Source organism: Onychomys torridus, chromosome 23 (genome assembly GCF_903995425.1).
Source record: "Onychomys torridus chromosome 23, mOncTor1.1, whole genome shotgun sequence".
Classification (NCBI taxonomy): Eukaryota; Metazoa; Chordata; class Mammalia; order Rodentia; family Cricetidae; genus Onychomys; species Onychomys torridus.
The window spans coordinates 66,558,030-66,580,267 of record NC_050465.1 but is presented as its reverse complement, the minus strand read 5'-3'; the positions used below and the strand labels follow the sequence as shown (position 1 = coordinate 66,580,267).

The window sequence follows — 22,238 nt, the reverse complement described above, 5'->3', positions numbered from 1 at the left end:
TAATAAATAATAATAATAATAATAATACCACCACCACAGGGCCATGCGACAGTGGCACACGCCTTTAATCTCAGCCCTTGGGAGGCAGAGGCAGAGGGATCTCTAGAGTTTGAGGCCAGCTTGGTATATAGAGCGAGTTCCACGACAGTCAAGGAGGCTACATAGAGATACCCTGTTTCCAAAAAAAAATTTTTTTAAGTAAAAAATAAAACCACAAAGCACACAACAGGGGTGTGGGCACGGGGGTGGGGTGGGGGTGCTCTAAACAGTCACTTCACCAAAGATGTTCACACTGCATATAAGTAGTGTAATACCATTTGCCACTGAGACGGATGGCTAAAACACTCACAGAATACAGATACATCGTCCATACATTATGAAGTAAGAGTAACTTACTATACTTAGTGATGCTAAATATGGAGCAACTGAAACTCTCCAGAATGGAAAATGGTGCAACACCTACAGAAGGCAGTTGGGTGGTTTCTTAAATGCTAAATATACACCTATCCTAAGGCCAGGTCATTTTTGGAGGTATTTGCTCAAAAAAATAAGAAAGCACATTTCTATTCACAGCATTATACAGAGCTTCATTTTTGGAGGTTAATTGCTCAAAAAAATAAGAAAGCATGTCTATTTGCAGCATTATACAGAGCTGTTCACAATAGCTTTACTGATAAGCCCAAACTGGAAAGAATACAACCATGTATAAAAGGTGGCCTAAGAGCTAAAGGATAAACAACTTGCAAAAATCACTTGGGGGTTGGGGAGTGGCACACCTTTAATCCCAGCACTATACAGTAAATAAAAGGAACAAACTTCAAGACAATTATGCTGGTGGAGAGAAATAAAACCAACATGAAAGAGGGCCAGCAACATAGCCCACAGGTAAAAATGCCTGTGTCCCACCAAAGTCAATCCCTGAAACACACTGTGGAAGGAGAAATGAGTCCCAAAAGTTGTCCTCTGACTTCCATGTACGCATACCATGGTAGGCAGGTGGCATATGTACACATAAACAAATACTAATTTTCTAGAAAGGCCTCCATTCTTTCCTGCAACTGACAGCTGATATCACATACTTCTATGTAGTACTCTTTCTACCAATAAGGAAACAAGTATTTCTCAAGTTTAGTCAGTAAACCTGTCACTAAGCTTTCCCAACACACCAAAAAACTTCCCTCTTTGCCTCCTGCTGATCTACTCTCACATTCTGGTTCCTGAAAAGCTGGGTCTTTCTCCCGTTATCATATTAAAACTGCTCTCTATAAGCCTTACTAATAGCAGTCTCTTTTCTGTTCAGTTTTAATAAAATTAAACTGGAGGGAAAAAAAAGGGATTCCTCCCCCTTAGGGAAAAGAAGGAACAAAGAGAGCCAATTAAAACTGTAGGTAGTACTGTGTACTGGTGATAGCATGAGGGAAAGCAGCCTGAATGTGTTTAAGAACGGTATAAACACAGTGTTGATTTTAGCTAGTACAACAGGACAAAAGGGCGTGGGGAGTACGTAATAAAACAGACTCTAAGCTAGGCCAAGAAAAAGATGAAGGCAAAGTGTTTGGCAGACTGAAGGTTCTGATAGCTGACTACTGTAGTTAAGCTTCATAGTAAAAGAACCGGGAATAGAGAAAGGATCAGTGGGGGTCACATAGCAAAATACTTAGATTCTAAATCTAGGAGGTAACAGAGTTATTGACTGAAAATGAGAAATGGGATGCAGGACCACTGGAGACAAAGTGGAGAATTCAGGGGCTATGTGAGTGATCCATGTGGGAGTTTAGTAACAGCAAGAAAGGTGTAAGGGGTTAAAGTCTGAAGTAAACAAATCTTGTGTGACAAAAAGACACATGAAGTAATAACATCTATTAACATGAAGAACATGGGGTGTGGAGTTAGAAATAGTACTGAGAAATAATAATGACCACTAGAAGCCACTATTTGTGAGGACTCAACACATAATGGGATTAGTTCTGATGATCTCTTTGTGGAAAAGAAGTGGATAATCATCCTAATTATAGCGTAACGTGGCTGTGGTGCTTGAGAGCCTGAACTAGCTTAGTCAACTCTGGTTAGCTGTCTGATATGTCTTCTTATGTAAAATGCAAATAATAATGGGGTTTACTTGCTAGGGATAGTGGGCATGTTCCATGCATTAACACACTAGAGTAGATACTATATTATTGTAATACTATACTAAAACTGTACTATATAGCATTGGTTGTGCTAATTTTGAGAAATCTACAGTGATTAGACAAGCATAGGCTAATTAAGGGAAAGTCTTATCAGGAATTCAGGAAATTAGGTCCACCTTTAATCCTGCTGTAGGCAGAATCTAAGTGGTCTTGAATAATCAACCTCTGCTCAGCTCACAAAGTGCTTCATAACTTCACAGCAAAAGCTCATTACAAACTTCCATATGTTAGACTCACTAAGTATATGCCTCATGAAATACTTCTCAACCCTTATGATGCTTCTATAAGTTGAGCCATAAGTATCCAATAAACAAAGTGACTCTAATCTTAAGGAAGAATTAAAAATAAAATCAAAGACAAAAATGAACTGACACTAGCTGACAAATAAATTCATAAAGCTTTGAGTTATTTTTTCTTTACTCTAGTGCTAACTCACTTTAGAATTACCCAACAGCAAAACCCAGCCAGAGACCAAAAACAAGGGCTTCCATTTGTATGTCCAGACAGGCTTGCCACCTACACTGAAGTAAGGGCCAGAGCTCCAAGAGCAGGTATGACAGTTGTTGGCACAGCAAAAAACCCTGACAACAAACATGCATGCCCATGTCATGCCAATGCCCAACCACTTGTATAAAAGGGAAAGGTAAGAAATAGCTGCAAGCTTGAGAAGGAGACCAGGAGGAGGGCAGGATCACTTACTACTGCTTTTAACCCTTTCAAGGAAAGCAAACTGAAACAGAAATGCCAACAGTCATATTCCCCTTTATCGAAATGAACATGTATTGTCATAAAAGGGATGGAAAGAACAAACAACGTGGTGTGATTCTGTTCACTTCTGGATGAGAGTAAGAGTAGCAAGAGGAGTTGGAGCATCTTTTCTCAATAAACATCTCTACACAGAACTTCAAAAGTGTTTTGTCTGTTGTCTCCTAGATAGAGACGGAGTACTGATTCCTGATAGTAAGACATAATAAAACACTTAATAATATTGCAAAAAAGTTAAATAAGAATTTCATGGCCGGGCGGTGGTGGTGCACGCCTTTAATGCCAGCACTCAGGAAGCAGAGGCAGGCAGATCTCTGTGAGTTCGAGTCCAGCCTGGTCTCCAAACTGAGTTCCAGGAAAGGCCCAAAGCTACACAGAGAAACCCTGTCTCGGAAGAAAAAACAAACAAACAAACAAAAACATAAGTACCTGATTCCTACTTTTTAGAAAAAAGAAAACAAAAACAAACAAACAAAAAACAAAAACCCCTGCACAGTAAAAAGCATTAGTCACAGAGGAAATGCTACTAGAAACTCTTTAGAAGTTACTCTGAACCTGTACAAAAGTCTACTACCGACTTCTATCAATTCCCTCTCAGGGAGACATGGTCTCGCTATGTACACAGTCTAGGCTGACCTCAAACTCCTGCCAATTCTCCTGTCTCGTCCTAGCATTACAGCACTACAGATGTTAACTATCACACCCACCTCTATCACCAACCCTGATCCCCAGCCATGCTAGGAAACCAAACTCAGAGTCCTGTGTACTCTGAGATACACTCTGACCTATCACCAACACATTACTTTGCCCATCCCTGCCCCAAGAAAAACCTAAGTTAAATTGATGTAGTGGCATACACCTTTAACCCCAGCACTTGGAAGGCAGAAGCAGATGGATCCTCTGTTTGAGCCAGCCTATTCTACACAGCAAGTTCTGGGCCACATTGGACTAAATAGTGAAACCCTATCTCTAAAACAAAACAACAATAACAACAACAAATACAAGGTAATAGAGAAGTCTATGATGAAAAAAAATATTCCAAATATATGTCATGGTCCAAGTAATACAATAGCAAAGCAAATACAAAATAAACATTTCCACATGCAGTAAGCTTAATTCGCTTGGCTATGCTAGTATTCTAAACTACCAGCTCATATATATTTCTCAGTGAAGGAGTATCCAAATGACATATAAACTGAACAATGCTTGCAGAGACAAAAACCAACCCCCATTATTATCCATGTCTCATACAAAAGAAAGTAACAGTTCTACATTTATATACATTTCAGAAACCATTATATTCCATCTCAACACTTTGCTTTTTATAATGTGCTAACAAGAATTAACAGGTGAACAACTGAGTGAAAATAGGCAGAAACGGTTTGTGCAGATCAGGGACACGGATTTATAACCCAGGCACATAATCATGTGAAAGAATATGAGACTTCTGAGAGACCAAATCTAACTTCCTTATTTTATCGTAGGGTTTTGTTTTCATTTTTATAGTACAGAATTCCTTGCCTTATAATGTCCTCCTTGAAAAAAGCATCAAGTGCTTATCCTGACTAATCAGACCCAACAAACCCGACTCTAGATAACTCTTCAAAGATATCTGGTAGTATTGCTCCTTCCAGACACACTGTGCTCAGCAAGTCCTCCCTGCCCATCCAATCCAAAGGGAAAATGAGACAGCAAACCCCAGGTGCACACTACAGGATGTGTCGCCTATTCATGGCCTCCACGTGATGGTTTTGAAGTGTGTATCTCATGAACTTCCTGTCCAATGCACTCTTCCTGTACTCCACCTTGAGGTCCAGCAGGTACAAGACATTTAAGCAAAAGCATCTTCCTACCTCCCTGAACCATCCATAGAGTGAAATGCTTTTCTCCTTTGTTCCACCTAAAATATGTATGCTGACCTAGAACATTTAGTTCCCCAACTTATTTAGTTAGAAATAATAAACTCAGTGATCTAAATTCTCAATCTATATAGGCCACAGGTCAGCAAATCACATCCTGTTAACTAAATCTGGCCTACAGTCCTCTTCACAGACCAAGAGTTACTGAAATAGCCATGCCTACTTGCTTTCCTAGGGTCTGACTAGTTTAGGCTACAATATGTGTATTAATCAGTTCAAAGACTTTAAAGTATTTACATCTCATGCTTCATAGAAAACGCATGCTAGTTCCTGTTGATTCCTAACATCGGAGCAACATGGACTAACAATAACACCAGCCAAGCATCTAAGAATAACATTTAAAGAGAATAACTAAAGCCTATTTAGATGAAGCATTGTAAAAAGGACACAGAAAATAACACTATAAAATGATGGAAGTCTTTCCCTGGAGGCAAACAGACATTATTACATGGTGCTGTTGAGGGGAAGTGGGGTAGTCTGAAATGACAATCTCTTACAGTAATTCCTGTTTGCCTTCAGTGAAAGATTTCTGCAAAACTCCCTGTATACTCAATTCTACTCAAAGCACACCATGTTCCTTTGTGATAATTATTTTCTAAACTTAGGAATCAATCAGAAAAGTATCTTTCCACATAAAAGTGCCACCTTACATCAACATAATGTATCAATTTTTAAAATACTGTTCTTCAAGCCTAAGGAAATAAATAATACAGAATCCATTATAGATTACAAAGGAAAACGAGGCTCGAGAGAGAAAAAGGTTTGCTTACAAGGCTCATCAATTAGTAGTAATGAAATGAAAACTGCAGCTTTCTCATCCTAGTCCCATTGTGGAGCATTTAGTTATTAGTTTTTTCTTTTTTCTTAAAAGATTTATTTATTTATTTATTTATTATGTATACAGTGTTCGGCCTGCATGTATGTCTGCAGGCCAGATCTCATTACAGATGGTTGTGAGCCACCATGTGGTTGCTGGGATTGAACTCAGGACCTCTGGAAGAACAGTCAGTGCTCTTAACTGCTGAGCCATCTCTCCAGCCCTATTAGTTTTTTTCAAATAGGGTTCTAGTTATAAAAACACAGATAAAGTAGGCAGCCATGGAGAAACATACCTATAATCCCAGCACTCAAAGTGCTGAGACAAGAGAATCATTGTGGGTTTTGAGGCCAACCTGAGCTAACCAGGAATTGGAGTTAAGTCTGGGCTCTATAGTGAGACTGTCTCAGAACCGTCAAATAAAGAAAGAAAGTGAGGTTGGGGACAAGAACCGACCCCAATCATCCCTAGTGCTTATGTACTGCTTCTACTCACTAGATAAGTCAGTTCATTACAATCAAGAATTTTTTACATACTCTAAATTTACCTTGCCAACCTTCCTAAAACATATTTCTTCAAAAATTCTGCTATATATATTATGGATGAACCCTGAGAACAAACAGCTAAACTAATTTGTCTAAGAAAGACAAACATTATATGATCCCCTTCTATGAGGTTCTGGAAACAGAATGGTGGCTACCAGGAGTGGAGGAGGAAACCAGAAACGCTAATTCAAAGCAATCTGCTGAATAACACTGTGCCTGCCTAGGGTTAGCAACAATGCAATTGCGCAGGTAAGAATTTATCAGAGTATGCCTCATGTAAGTGTACTTACCAAAATTAAAGACAATCTTCAAGCTTAGGGTTTGGGAACAAGTTTTGCTCATCACAGTAACATAAGCACTCAATAACAGTTCCTTGAATAAAGGAGGTGACTGAAAAAATCACTTTCAAAAATAAAGAATGGAAGAGGCTGGACATAGCTTAGTTGGTAGAGTATCTAGCATACATGAAGCCCTGGGTTCCATCTCAAGTAATGAGCGCGCGCGTGCGCACGCGCGCGCACACACACACACACCCCAAGAAAAGATGACTTTATCTGAGGCCTTTACCTCAAAAGCAATTAATTGTTCTCAATCTAGCAGAAAGCTCAAATGAATAGCAAGCAATGAAGGGTGTTGTTTATACGCATAGACTGCATGCCTGCAGAGCATCAGCAATAAAGCTTTCCTCAGTCCTTTGCTTACATGCCTTACCACATAGGAAGGATTCTTCTAGGAAAAAAAAAAAAACTGTATAATTGTTACATTTTCTTTTCTGCAGAATTATCTACACCACCATTCACTGGTGGTCTACTACTAACTCTGAAAACCAAAAGTAAAATTCCTTTAATTAGAAAGTCAAGATTTACACACAGTTTCACAAAAGAAGACAATGAAGGAAACATTAGAAATGCTGGTGTTTCAGTGTGTGTGTGTGTGTGTGTGTGTCTGTGTGTGTGTGTTATAAAAGATGAGATTAAGTTGCCTTCCTCAGTCACTCTCTGCCTTAGGTTTTGACACAAGGTCTCTCCCTGAGCTCAATGGCTACAATGGTTGGACAGCAAACTCCAGAATTCTTCTACTTCTGACTCCACAGTGCTAAAGCCACAGGCACATGCTGCTATGCCAAGCTTCTTAAATGTAGGTTCTGAGAATCTGAACAAAGGTCCTAATGCTTATGCAACACGCCCTTTACCAGCAGAGCCATCTTCCCAACCTATCCTCAGACAGAATTTTTAGTGACTTTATAACAGAAAGGAAACATCACAAGATGCTTCAGATTACAGCAGGATGGATCTAGCATGTAACCCAGAGGGCCATGTGTTAACAGCTTAGTCTCAATGGTGGCACTACTGGAGGGCACTGGAACCTCTAAGAGGAGACCTATGGGAGGTTTTCAAAGTCATTACAGCAAGCCCTTAAAAACAACTGTGAGACCCTAAGCCCAGCCCTTGTCCTTCCTGCCTGGGTAATGAGCCATGCAGTGTTGCTCTAAGGCTCTTGCTGCAATATGCTGCCTCCCACAGTCCAAGTGACCATAGGCTGAAACCTCCACAATTCTGAACCAAAACAAACCTTTTAAGGCTAGGCATCATTCAAAGACTGATACATGGGGTGGGGGGGGGGGGTGTCACAGAAATTTCTAGGTTGGCCTGAGCTATAAAGAGATGCTGTTTCAAAAATAAAATACAAAGCTGGGTGGTGGGAGCACACACCTTTAATCCCAGCACTCGGGAGGCAGAGGCAAGAGGACCTCTGTGAGTTCTAGGCCAGCATGGTCTACAGAGTTCCAGGATAGCCAAAGGTACACAAAGAAACTTCCTCAAAAACCCAAATAAATAAATAGGTACATAAATAAATAAATACAAAAACAAATTTAAAAGTCAAAGTAAGTATTTACTCATTACAGGTTACCTCAGGTAATTACTATAGTGACAAAAAGTTGACTAAGCTTCCGGGTAAGGTGTGTGGAAAAAGTGTGTGAAATAATTTGTTGGCCAAAAACACAGCAAATAAATACAGAATCTTGCTGTCATGTATATCCATATCCTTACCATCTGGCACTCCGTGCCCTATGACTTATAAGAGATATATTTCACTACATCTGCTTCCATTCTATGAGAGTCTAAAAACACTTAATAGCTACATAATTTATAAGCCTACCTATGGAAACTAAAGACATACTCTGTAAAACATCCAGCCTTGGTGCATATTTATAAATAACAGTATAAATCATTATCATAGCTACTAGCAGCCCAATACAGAGGTACTTCACTTATGACTATAACCATTAGTTTTATAGTTTTTCAAAATAGTGAACAATTCTTGACCAAGTTCTGAATGATGGGATAATCTCCCAAGATGGATACATGTGATAAGCCAATGCACTGAGAGTTACAATTGAGGGTTTCATGTTTCCATTCCTTTTGCCTTGAATCTTGGTAATCTTTCCCACTAGTTCTGGGTGGGAAGCATGGCTTTCTTTGGCAGTTAACATGTACACAACTGTAATACATGTAACACAGCATTAAATTATATGTGCATATGGTTGTATACATGCTTGCCATTATATAAATGTCTGAATGACCATATACAGCATATGGCATGCAAGTGAGTTCTATTCGATACATTATTACAAGTTATCCATCACTCATCCATGGTGCTTTCCAGATTAAATTAACAATGTTTCCAATAGTAAAAACAATCAAACACATCCTCCAGCACACTGAAATTCTACCATGGTGAATCAGAGGGAGAAGAAAAGACCTAAGAACACTGCCAAAACCAATATACTTTCTGATCTCCTAATTCAGAATCACTCATCTCCAGACTTAAGTCCATTCGTGTACAAGATGTATGACACTGGTATTTTAATCCTAAATATATGGTTTAAGTATGGCACTGTTTTAAAAAGATTTTTTTGGAGGAAGGGGATAACCAGGCAAACAGATAAAGACAGACACAGCCCTTGGTGGTCAGAAGAAGGCATCAGATCCCCTTGAGCTGGAGTTACAGGCAGTTGTGAACTGCCTGTCTTAGGTGCTGGGAACTGAACTCAAGTCCCTATACAAATAGTATGTGGTCTTAACTGGTGAGCCATGCCATCCAGCTTTGTAGCTTCCTATATTGTACTCAAATCATCTACTAACTCAAAATACTTCATTGCTGGCCAAAATGAGAAACTTTAAAGTGTGCTCTAGACTCTGAAATATGTATTTTAGAACATTTCACAATTGTGAATTCATTCTTCAACATTTTAGAAACAAAAATACATGTGCATCATAGTAGGCAAATAATTCTACTTCATTTGGTTTTAGACAGGGGTCTCGTGCAGCCTCAGCTGGCCCAGAATTTGCTATGTAGCCAATGATGACCTTGAGTTTCTGATCTCTCTAAGTGCTGGGTTTACATATGAACTACTACACAATGCTTGGTTGGTTAAGTAAATTAAGTAATCATTCTAAAGCATTGGGAAGAGAATATTATTTGTATGCCTGGCATCCTATTTTCTTTCTAGAAAACAGGAGTTTCCTGTGAAATAATGTTTTTCATCAACCAAGCTGAGCTAACCCAAGATTAAAAAAGCATTCCCTCCAGGCATGGCAGTGCACACTTTTGATCCCAGAGGCAAAGGGAGGTGGATCTCTGTGAGTTTGAAGCCAGCCTGGTTTACATAGTGAGTTCCAGGACAGCCAGAGCTATATAGCAAGACCCTGTCTCGAAACCTCCCCTCAAAAACACAACAAAGCAATTCCATGCTCTGTGGAGGCCCACAGAGGTTCCTAGTGAGATCTGCTTTAGTGGATTGTTTTACCACATATGTGGTTACAAGGTGATTGGAAGAGTCTACACTTGGCTGTGCTAAGGGGAGGTCTCTTCCTGCACCCCTTAGCATTCCCATAAAAGGCCCTTTAGAAGAGACAGAAGGGGCTGGTGGATGATGATCCAGGCCCTCCCGAGCTATATCCTATGTTTCTATCTGTTTCTCTCCCCTCTAAATATTTCTCACTTCTCTATCCTAGGGAAAAAGTGAAAGAGGGCCTCACACAGACAAATGGGCAAAGCACCCCATAATGCTCTATTAATTTTACCCATTTTTACAATAGATCACTACTTTTATTAGTAACAAAATTCAAATCTAAAAATAAGCAAACAGCATGAGATTACTGAAAGCCCATTAGAGATCACAGGAACCAGTTCCCCTATGACACCATGCTACCCTTCAGAACTAGGGACCCTCTCACTGGGGAGCACCTGTAAGAACTAGACATCACATACATCTAATCAAAATGTTAGTTTAAAAGGATAGATGGCCTTGAGAGCTCCTCACATAAGACCTTAAGAAGTTTAGAGCAGTATTACAGAGCTAGCTAGCTCTTTCTCGCCATCTTCCTCCCTCAAGATACTGACATCCACCAAAACTGCCTTCTATAGCCAACACTACTAAGTTTTAAGTACCTATGTTTTACTTCTAAGTAAAGTTTTTATTACGGGGAAACACTTAGGCATTAATTCCAAATGCGTTATCAAATAAGAACTTTCTTAAATATCTAAATACAGAACACAAAAATAACATTTTGAGACAAGGAAACATCATTTTAAGCAACTAATTTAATAGTATTAAAATGACTGCAACAAATTTGAAAACTGCAAAATACTTACTTCATTTCCATGTTTTTGCAGGAATTCAATTTCTTGTTGGGTAAATGTTGTCATGGAGATAGATTTCACCCTATGAGGTGGATTTAGTCCTCTCCTAAAAGATAAAATATTTTACAAAATTTACTACTGTATATTTTTAAATTATTCAAAACATTTTAGTATATTTAAACTTATGATTTCATTACATAAACATAATTATTTAATATTAAACTATTGCTTAGCATACAGATATAGTAAATTTAGCTAAACTCCACAGTACTAGCATTCAAACTGCCACAATATTCCTTTGATTTACACTTAGTTTTGATTTTTATTTAAAAATTATATCTGTTGTGGGCGGGTACATGTGCATGCACATGTTCACCAGAAAGCAGCACATGTGGATGTCAGAGGACAATTTGCAAAGGTCAGTTCTCTCCTTCCACCATCTTGATCAAGGTCCTAAGAACTGAACTCAGGTCACCAGGCTTGGCAGCAAGCATCTTTATGCATTGCTCTATGTAGCTGGCCCAGATAAACTCTTTTTAAAAGTGTTTACAAGGAAGATAGAAAAGTAAAAGCGTTTTTGGAATAAGGAGAGGCAAAGTAGCAAAGTAATAGGAAGTAGGCATTGAGAAGGGGATTTTTTTTTTTTTTAGGTTTTAAAAAAAAAAAAAAAATTGTGGCTGGCCGGGCAGTGGTGGCGCACGCCTTTAATCCCAGCACTCGGGAGGCAGAGCCAGGTACATCTCTGTGAGTTCGAGGCCAGCAAGATCCAGAACAGGTACCAAAATTACACAGAGAAACCCTGTCTCAAAAAAAAAAAAAAAAAAAAAAAAAAAAAAAAGTGGCTGGTGAGCTAACTCAGCAGGTTAAGACACTGGTAACCAGAGTTCAACCCCTAGAGCTCACATCATCCCCAGAACAGCTGACTCCCACTATTCACACACATGACCTCTGTCCCCCACACAGGTGCTGTGGCATACCCACACCTACACACATACACAAAATAAATGTTAAAAATTTAAAGAATAAAAAACAGTATCAGCAACAAATAACCAAGAATGAACTATATTATGCAAAGCAACTGGCCAGAAAAATGTAAGTTATTAATGTAAAAGAAAATACTTACAAAGCACCTACACAGGCACTTAGTATATTTAATATCTTCTTTTGATGCTAACAGTATGACAGACAAGATATTCTTTTGGTTTTGTTATTTGTAAGAATGTGTATGGATTGGGAGGTATGTAAATGCCAGTACAGGTGCCAGAGAATGCCTGAATAGGACACAGGAATCCCTAGAACTGGAGTTCCAGGCCAGTGTGAGGTGCTGGAAACCAAACTCAGGCCCTCTGCAAGAATAGTACAGTCATATAGACTGATGGAAGCGGATGCAGAGATCCACGGCCAAGCCCCAGGTGGAGCTCCAGGAGTTCAATCAGTGAGAAAGAAGGAGGATTATATGAGCAAGAGATACCAAGACCACGATTGGAAAAAGCACAGGGACAAATAGCCAAACTAGTGGAAACACATGAACTGTGAACCAATGGCTGAGGAGCTCCCAACTGGATCAGGCCCTCTGGATAAGTGAGATAGTTGATTAGCTTGAAGTGTTTGGGAGGCACCCAGGCAGTGGGACCAGGACCTGTCCTTGCTTGGTGCATGAGCTGGCTGTTTGGAACCTAGGGCCTATGCTGAGACACTTTGCTCAGCCTTGGTGCAGGAAGGAGGAGAATGGACCTGCCTCAACTGAATCTACCAGGCTGAGTTGAATCCCCAGGGGAGAACTTGCCTTGGAGGAGGTGGGAATGGGGGATGGGGGGGGGGGAGGTTGGGGGGGGGGAGGAGGGAGGACAGGGGAATCAGTGGCTGATGTGTAAAATTAATTATAAAATAAAATATTTTTAGAAAGAATAGTACAGTCACATAATTGCTGAGCCATTTCTCTAGGAAGGGGAAGAGGTGAGAAGGGAGATAGACACTTTTCAAATCCCAATTTTCTGAAATGAAAACTTATAAATGTGAAAGTTAAAGTTTCAGCAAAGCAGTTAAAAAAGCAGATTAAACATATCTGAACAAAGGCCTGGGTGTGGTGGCGCACACCTTTGATCCCAGCACTCAAGAGGCAGAGGCAGGTGGAGACCTGCCTGGTCTACACAGCAAATTCCAGGACAGCTAGGACTACATATTGAGAGCCCATCTATAAAAAGAACAAAAAACAAAATAAACATACTTGAACAGAAAATTAATGAACCAGAAGACAGAAAGGCAAAAAAGGATAAATAAACCAGAAGGTAAGATAAAGACAAAAAAGGAGGCTATGATTAGGAAGCCTCAGAGACATCAAAAACCAGTTCTACAGCTACAGAGCTAAGGGAATGAAGAAGATACATCTGAAGAGACAATGATTGAGATTTTTCAGATCCAATAAATTAGTTTAACGAAACTGTGGAAAATAAAATCTACAGTTAGAAACATTCTGTCAAAATTTCAAAGACTTTAAATGAAATTATAAGCATTGTTCATCGGGAATAAGAATATTATATTCACGTGGAAAAGGAAATAGCTGCTGTAATCCAGAAAAGCCATTACTGAAGAACAAGATAAAAATGGCAGTAGTTTCAGATTTAAAAAAGTTTTTATTACCCAGGAAACTTTTTAGTAAAGAAACTTACATCAGCTACACTTTAAAAAACAAAACTACAGGCTGGTGGTGGTGGTGGTGGTGCACGCTTTTAATCCCAGCACTCGGGAGCCAGAGACAGGCAAATCTCTGTGAGTTCAAGGTCAACCTGGTCTATAAGTTCCACATCAGCCAGGGCTACACAGAAAATCCCTGTCTGGAAAAGCCAAAAAAAGAAAAAACTACATAAAATTTTTGAGATGCAAAGGAATAAACACAGACCCCAACAAACAGGCAAATTTAAACATACAATGTCAATCTGTAAGAGTAAAGGGGGGGGGGGGGGGGGCTACACAGAGAAACCCTGTCTCAAAAAAAAAAAAAATTAAAAAATAAAAAAGAGAAAAGGGGACACATTTAAAGGTTTTAGCAATAATAATACCTGAGAAAGCGTTTCATATTTCCAACTATGTATTATCAAATAAAAAATGCTGATTAATCACAGAACGTTAGTATGAATAACAGTTTTAACAGTGACTAATAAGTATGGAATTTGCAGTTTCCAAAACCAGTGTAACAGAATACCAGGACAAGCCTGTTAAAGATAAAACACACACACACACACACACACACACACACACACACACACACACAAAGCCACATGACCTTGTAATAAAGGTCACAAGTGAGATATAAATCTACATTTGCACCCAAACTTGTCCACTTTTGTTTACACCTTCTCTATTAGATCATATATAACAGAAATTAGAAACAATCTAATTGCCTCTCAAACAATGAATGGCTTAAAAAAAAAAAAAAAAGTAATGTAATGGGGTGAAATAAAGAGTGAAAAGGGACAAAGGGACAAGCTACTGCAGGCAGTCTGACTTGACCTTACAGGTATGGTGAGTACAAGTGAGGAACTGAAAAGCTGTTCTCAGAACCAAAGATCCTAGTCAGGGAGAGAGAAAAGCCTAAGAGTTCTCTCCAGGCTGATGGAACACCTCCATGTTCTGATTGTAGTGGTAGTTACAAGGAAAACAAAAAACAAAAACAAAAACTCATACACACACAGTGGGGGGTGGGAGGGGGTGTCTTAGAACTCTTTGAAGAAGTTATAATGTTGTGAGCTTTTGTTTTCCCTGAGACAGGGTCACACAGTGCCCAACTCCACCTACAACTCAGTCTGTAGCATGCATGCTGTCCTTAAGCTCCTGATCCTTCTGCCTCCATTTCCCAAGTGCTGGGATGACAGGTGTGCACCACCATGCCCAGCTAGCAGATTGTCTCTCTACCTACCAAATGTAATCTCTTAAAAACAAAAACAGAATCCTGGCCAGGGTGGTGGTACACGTCTTTGATCCCTGATCCCAGTACTCAGGAAGCAGAGGCAGGAGGATCTCTGTGAATTCAAGGCCAGACTGATATACAGAGAGAGTTCCAGGACAGCCAGGTCTGTTACACAGTAAAATCCTGTCTTAAAAAAGAAAAAACAAACAACAAAAACAAAGAAATAAAGGAGAAAAAAGAAAAAGGGAGGAAAAAAAAGCCAGAATCCTTAGTGGGTCAAAACTGACATATTCTTAGCATGTACTCCTGGAAGCTGATGCCACTTCTCCTCATGCTAGTCTACTTATCACATGAATATAGTGCTTACAAAATAGCTCATTATAATGATATGAGTCATACTATTTGATGAAAGCATTGGGGGAAAAAAAGTCACATCATTTTTTTCAGAGTCAATACTAAAGCAATGCCCACCGTGAACTCTAAAAATACGTATTTTAAGTCTCCAAATTTGGGCCAACAATTTTTGACTCATTTAGTAAGTGCAACATTGATGTTTTGAAAGCATGTATGCCAGTTAATTGGCTTTAAGTTCCAAAGTAATCTGCCAGTGGAGCCCAATATGTTTCTGCAGTATAATTAAGTCATATACAGATCCCCGGGAGTTTTGTTTTAATGACCACCACCCAGGTATGACTGTAACCAGATGGTATGACTCACTGAGTATGTCTGCCAGTATGCTCTTAACTATGCCTCAGTCTTTCAAAGAGTCATTTGTTTGATTCAAATACCAATCGGTGCTAGATGAGTATGAAAGCTCCTCTGGTTGATTTATTAATAGTTTTTTTTTTTCCCTACTGAGGGAGAAGCTGCTTAAAATATTTTAGTAGGCTACAGAAATGTATGTGGTTGTTAATACTACTGTCAGAAAGTAATAAAGTTAATTTGACATTAGATATATCCTAATCCTAGTTATTTACTTAAAATAAATCACATATATCACATTATAAAAATTACACATTTAACCAGGCAGTGGTAGCACACACTTTAATCCTAGCACTTGGGAGGCAGAGGCAGGTGAGTTCGGGGCTAGCCTGGTCTACAAAATGAGTTCCAGGACACCTAGGACTGTTACACAGAGAAACCCTGCTCCCCCAAAAAGAAACACATTTAAAATCTAAAACAGATAGAAGATGCCTTTAGTAGGTTAAGATTCCACAAACTGTAGGCTCCAAGACACCTATGTACTTGACTGTTCATCCATCCAGAGTGCAAAGTCAGCCTCCCTCCCTCTCTGTCTCTCTGTCTCTCTGTCTCTCTCTCTCTGTCTCTGTGTGTGTGTGTGTGTGTGTGTGTGTGTGTGTGTGTGTGTTTAAATGTAAGGCACAATAGTTATTTTGTTTGTTTTTTTCGTAGAAAGCCACAATCACAAGACCCTTATAATACTCAGGGCAATCATCTAAAAAACAATACTCAAGTAAGGAACTGACACTCAGCAGTAACAGTGATGAACAAAGGCAACAGCAGAATATTCATTAGATCTTCACTATCCCGCCGGAAGGACAGCACAGAGTACAAAGAACAGCCTACAAGAAACAAGGGAAGGAGAAACACTGAAGGCCCTACACACTCTGTTCTGTAATAGCAAACTTTGGAAGAAGAAAAAACTAAACATGCCAAGCCAGGGCCTATAGTTACAGCCTCTGAGGAGGCTAAGGCAGTAAAGTCACCTGAGGCCAGGTGTTCAAGACCAGCCTGGACAATAAATACAGTAAGTCCTTGTATGAAAAACAAAGAAGCAAGCATAAATATGCCAGCAGCAGTTGACTGTAGAGTTAGCCACAACAGAGCTAGCTCCTGCAGAATTGGAGAAACCAAATGGGAGACACTGATCTCCACCACGGACCCACACACACACAGGAAGATAAACTGAGAATGGATGCAGCTAGGATCACAACACAGCAAAGTTCCTCAACAGCTACTAGCCTACCCCCTCACCAGGCCCTGAGCAAAGTCTGAAGCAAAGTTTTAGCTAGACAAATTCTATGAAAGACCATGGACACAAGCATACTGGGGATTTGTTAGCCTCCATGCTAAAAACTGACTATCAGACATACCTAATACTGAACGACAAATTTCATGCCCACAACCTGACTCCAGAACAGTTGGAAGTCAGGCCTTCTCATTTCAAAAGGATGACAGCACACACCTCTGAAGTTCATTAAAAATAAATAAAAAAATAAAAATAAAAAAATTTTAAAAATAAAAATAAAAAAGAACTCCCAAATCAAGTATAAAAAGAATTTTAATTAAAAACCTTTTCAACTCAATAGAGAAACACTGCTGGAGTCATGGTGCAAAACAAGTTTAGCAGTGAACTCTTCAAGTCCATTGGTTAAGATATGGCTTCTAGGGGGTGGGAGGAAGAAGGACAGGGGAATCCGTGGCTGATATGTAAAATTAAATTAATTATAAAATAAAAATATTTTTAAAAGATATATGGCTCCTAGTAACTGCAATGCAAAACATGGGAAAGAGACAGAATGAAAGATGAACAACTGAAGAGGAAAAGCCTCCAGAGCATGTGCACTGGGTCAACATGTGGTGAAAGGAGTGCAAGGCACTTCCTTGTAAGGGGCAGGATCTACATATTGGCAGTATTCGGAAAGCCAAAGAAAACAAGACTGTGGAAGTTAACCAACCATTTCTTAATTCTAAAAAAAGGAAAGAAAGAAAATGGTAAAGGACAAGTAACACAAAAAGATTTTTATAGATACTGAAACTGATACAGCTGTTAGGTCTCAAACTTGGGACAACAGAGGAACCTATTTAACATATCAAAGGAGACCTGGCCGTCAAGTTCTCCCAGTATCCCTCAGTCCTCACCTGTTACAGAGTATGGCTGGTATACCTCACCCCCTACCCTAAAGTTCTCCAGCCCAAGGGCTGGGCTGCCCTTCCCTATATAATCCAGCCAGTCTGGATCCCAGGCCCTTTTTGTCCATCCTCCTGACCTCTTGGTCTCCTAGCTCTCCCCTTCCCCTCCTCCCCTTTTCCTCACATGGCCAGGCTCAGGGTCATGTCCACTCTGGACTCTCCCTGATGTCTCTGCCTCTGGCTGTGCCCTCCCTCATATCTACGATAAATAATCTCCTCCACCATACCATACCTTTTTTATTTCCTTTTTTCATTCAATAGCAATGCTGCCAACAAATCAAGAAGCTTTGGCAAAAGTTTCCAGACAGGAATGGATGAAATGGAAGCATTCAGATGGGTGGCAGGTGCTAGCAAGAGGCAGATATAAATACCCAAATATTGTAACAAGACTAACTAGCACTCTTGTCCAATAACCGCTGGCACTGTTTTCTGACGTGTGTGTGTGTGTGTGTGTGTGTGTGTGTGTGTGTGTGTGTGTGTACGCTCGTGTCTAATCTGGGTTGTAAATAGTAACTACAGTAACTACACTCTACCTATAAGTATGGCATGTTAGATCTGGAAGTACTGACAGCTGCTGAGATTTTTTTTTTCCTTTGTTTTTGTTTTCCATCAAAAGCACCAGTTAAGAGAGTAAATGAAATGAAAGCTTTCTGGAGTTGCTTCCTTTAACAAAATCAAGTATTTGATATCATAGTGTATTCCCTTGTACTGAAGAACAGCATTTTCTAAATGTTGGGGGATCCCCCAGTCATTACTCAATCAGAACTTATTTTTATTTGTTTTTTGTGGGGGTTTTTGTTTGCTTGTTTGTTTTTTTCGAGACAGGGTTTCTTTGTGTAGCTTTGGAGCCTGTCCTGGATCTCACTTTGTAGACCTAAATCACAAAGATTTGTCTGGCTCTGCCTCCCAAATGCTGGGATTAAAGGCACCACCACCCGGCCAGAACTTATTTTTAACTGGTATGCAGAAGGACTATTCTGGAAGTTTTTGTTTGTCTAGATACTTATGTAAGTAAATATTTTAAAAATGTTCACCAGCCTAATAGTGGCACATGCCTTTAACCCCAGTCCCAGGGAAGAAAAGCAGATGAACCTCTGTGAGCTAGAGACCAGCATGGTCTATCCACACAGCAAGTTCCAAAACAGCTGGGGTTATATAATGAGCTGTCTAAAAAACTAACTAAACAAACCAGGCAGTGGTGTCTGGCACGCCTTTAATCCTAGCACTCAGGAGGCAGAGGCAGGCGGATCTCTGTGAGATCTCTAGGAAAGGTGCAAAGCTACACAGAGAAACCTTGTCTCAAAAAACCCAAAAAAATAAAAAAAAACCTGACTAAACAAATAACCAGGGCTGGAGAGATGGCTCAGCAATTAAGTCTCAAGTGTTAAGAGAACATACTGTTTTTGTTGAGGACCAAGTTCAATTCCCAGCATCCATGTCAAGTGGCTGATGTCTCTGGCCTCCAACAGCACTCCCACTCCCATGTACATACAGACACACACACACACACACACACACACACACACACCCTACCTTTGTCCAATTAAAATTTAAAATAATCTTTAAAGAAATGATACCTCACCAAAACAAAAACCATGGTTCATAGACCACATCTATGAAAATCCATCATTCTGAGAAACCTAAGAAACTTTCATAAGAAAGACCCATTAAGGGAGATTCCTCTGGCCCCAAGAATAAAGTCACTTGCCTATGTGGAGACCTAACATTCCAGTAGAGTAGGTCAATCACCTGGGCCAGGGGACCACCCTAGCAGGCTCACCGTAAGCCATGCTGCAGAGCTAGGTGGAGACTGTACTTTTCCACCCTAGAATCCCATCCCTGCTGCAGCAGCTTCTGAGTCCGCCCACTTTTCTGAATCACTGAGAAACAGCAGCATGACTTCTGTGTTCTTTCTCCTTCATAAGCAAGCTTCTCCAGCACAGGTTTCCCCCAGCACTCTGGGCTTCCTCACTCCTCTAGACCCCCTCCCTACCATGTGCCTGCTCGCTTGTCTGCCACATGTCTGACCTCCATGCCAGTTAAATGGCATGGTTTTCTTCTCTCCTCCTTCACAGCTTGCCTGCCCAAGGAGTTTTTCTTTTAAACTCTAATAAAATTTTCTTTGAGCTCCCATTTGAGTCCATTCTTAAATTCTTCTGTAAGATTTAAGAGTGCCAAAATGGGACCCTGATTTCCTCTGTATCAAAATCATTTATGTTAAGCTTAACTTTTTCTCTAAAGCCGTAACATTTGATATTAAATATATGATTCTTACAGTTTAGGTGAAATAGTTTAAAAGCAGCCACAACCGGGCAGTGGTGGCGCACACCTTTAATCCCAGCACTCGGAGGCAGAGCCAGGCGGATCTCTGTGAGTTTGAGGCCAGCCTGGGCTACCAAGTGAGTTAGTTCTAGGAAGGCGCAAAGCTACACAGAGAAACCCTATGGGGGAGGGGGGGAAGCAGCCACACCAGAATTCATTTTTCTATCATCACATAATACAATAATTTATTTGCAAAGTGTTATCATTACTAACTTGCCACCAGACACGCTAGACAAATCCTTACTTAGGCTGTTGTATTTAGCTAAGTGAGATTTAAATGGATTTGTAAGTGAAACATTCCTTTATACAAAGTTGAAATTTGTGTATTAAAAGGCTATGATTCAAGAAATATCTAAGACTGCTTATATAAATGCAATCACCTGGGGTGTTAGCAAGTTAGAGCCTGTAGACATAAATGGCTAAACATTTTACAATATAAATAACTGATGTGAAAAATAAACAAATAATAACTGATCTGCTTGCTTTTGCTTTTTATTTATCAACTCATTCATTACAAGTAGACTTCATCTTTTCTGTGTCTGCGTTAATAGTTAAGAACAATAACTTTATAATACTAGAATGTTATTTAATGGTGTAGGTAACTTTAGTGTAAATAATGGTGAATGATTACTGATGAGTAGTTTCCTATTTTTATATATTTATTGATCATATGGCAGTAGATGACAACTAACTCTCAGTTCTCTCTTACCATATCAGTCCTCACAACAAGTTCCATCACCCACTGGTCCACCTTGCCATCTCCATATTTTTACATTTGAAAAGGCCTAACACAAGTGAACAAAAGACCTATACCAACCAAAATACTCAACATTTCAAAACACAGTTTAGAACAGCAGAGATTAAAAAACAAAAACACCCAGGTAGTGGTGGGCATACGCCCTTAATCACAGCACTCAGGAGGCAGAGACAGGTGAATCTTTATGAGTTCAAGGCCAGCCTACTCTATAAAGTGAGTTCTAGGACATCCAGAGCTGTTACACAGAGAAACCCTGTTTCAGAAAAACAAAAAAGAGCTAACTAACTAACTAACTAAACTCTCAAAAAGGGAAGAAAACATGGCACAGAGAATCATAAGAATGGCATGGGCTGGAGAGATGGCTCAGAGGTAAAGAGCACTGGCGATTCTTCCAGAGGTCCTTAGTTCGATTCCCAACAACCACATGGTGGCTCACAATCATCTAGAATGAGATCTGGTGCCTTCTGGCATGAAGGAAGAATATTGTATAATAAATAAATAAATCTTTAAAAAAAAAAAAAGAATGGCATCACCTGCAACTGAAGCTGAAGAGCAGAAGACATTTTCAGCCACATTTGCAAAAGTGACTCCCCATTTATCCTTAATCAGGAAAATACTGGAGTGGAGGCCCAGCAAAGAGCCCAGAGCTATAAGGAACTCAGAATGAAGTCAGAAGTAGCATCCCTAGACGGTAGCTGTACAGAGGCCTATAAAGCATCACTGTTGAAGCAGATTACAAGCACGACCCAGAAATGACTTATCAAAAACCAGTAACGCAATTGACATGGGCAAGGATAAGATGGTTCAGTGAGTAAAAGCACTTGCTGCACAAGCCCCCAGTTCAATTCCCCAGAAATCACTTCAAAAACTGGGTGTGCTAACCCAGGCCTGTAACCCCAGGGCTGGGGGATGGAGGTGATTAACTGGGTGCCTTGAGCTTGGTGAATGTTAGCCTAGTTCTAGGTTTGGTCAGTCTCAAAGAATTAAAGTGGAGAGTGATAGAGCAGGCATCCCAATGGCCTATGGCCTCCAGACAGGCACATTCACATAATAAACACACTCACACACCCACTCAGTAATAAACTAATATGTCTTATCACATTGAAAGAAGTTTTGTACCTCAGCCACAGATAAATATCTAAAAGCTGAGTAATTTTATCCACACACCAAAGCAAAAGATTTCAAACGAATAAAACTAGACAATTAAAAATATGAGGCAACAGCACTCAGGAGGCAGAGGGAGGTGGATATCTGTGAGTTCAAGGCCAGCCTGGGCTACAGAGTGAGTTCCAGGACAGGCTCCAAAGCTACAGAGAAACCCTGTCTTGAAAACCAAAAAAAGAAAAAGTGAGGAGAGATAAGCTGTGTAAGGAGGTGAGAACAGGAGAGCCAAATCCTATCTTCCTCCTACAGTAAAAAAGTTGGAAAGAGCCAAA

The 22,238-nt window shown here is 39.9% G+C and overlaps 1 protein-coding gene across 11 annotated transcripts in view; it reads right to left on the bottom strand.

The window, feature by feature from the left end:
• Nucleotides 1-22,238, bottom strand: part of Agfg1 (ArfGAP with FG repeats 1) — a 55,349-nt gene that overhangs the window by 26,427 nt on the left and 6,684 nt on the right. For all 11 annotated transcript variants that reach the window (XM_036173776.1, XM_036173767.1, XM_036173770.1 and 8 more), the window contains exon 2: nucleotides 10,895-10,988. In XM_036173776.1, the coding sequence (XP_036029669.1) occupies nucleotides 10,895-10,988 (94 nt within the window). The remainder of the gene's footprint in view (nucleotides 1-10,894; nucleotides 10,989-22,238) is intronic.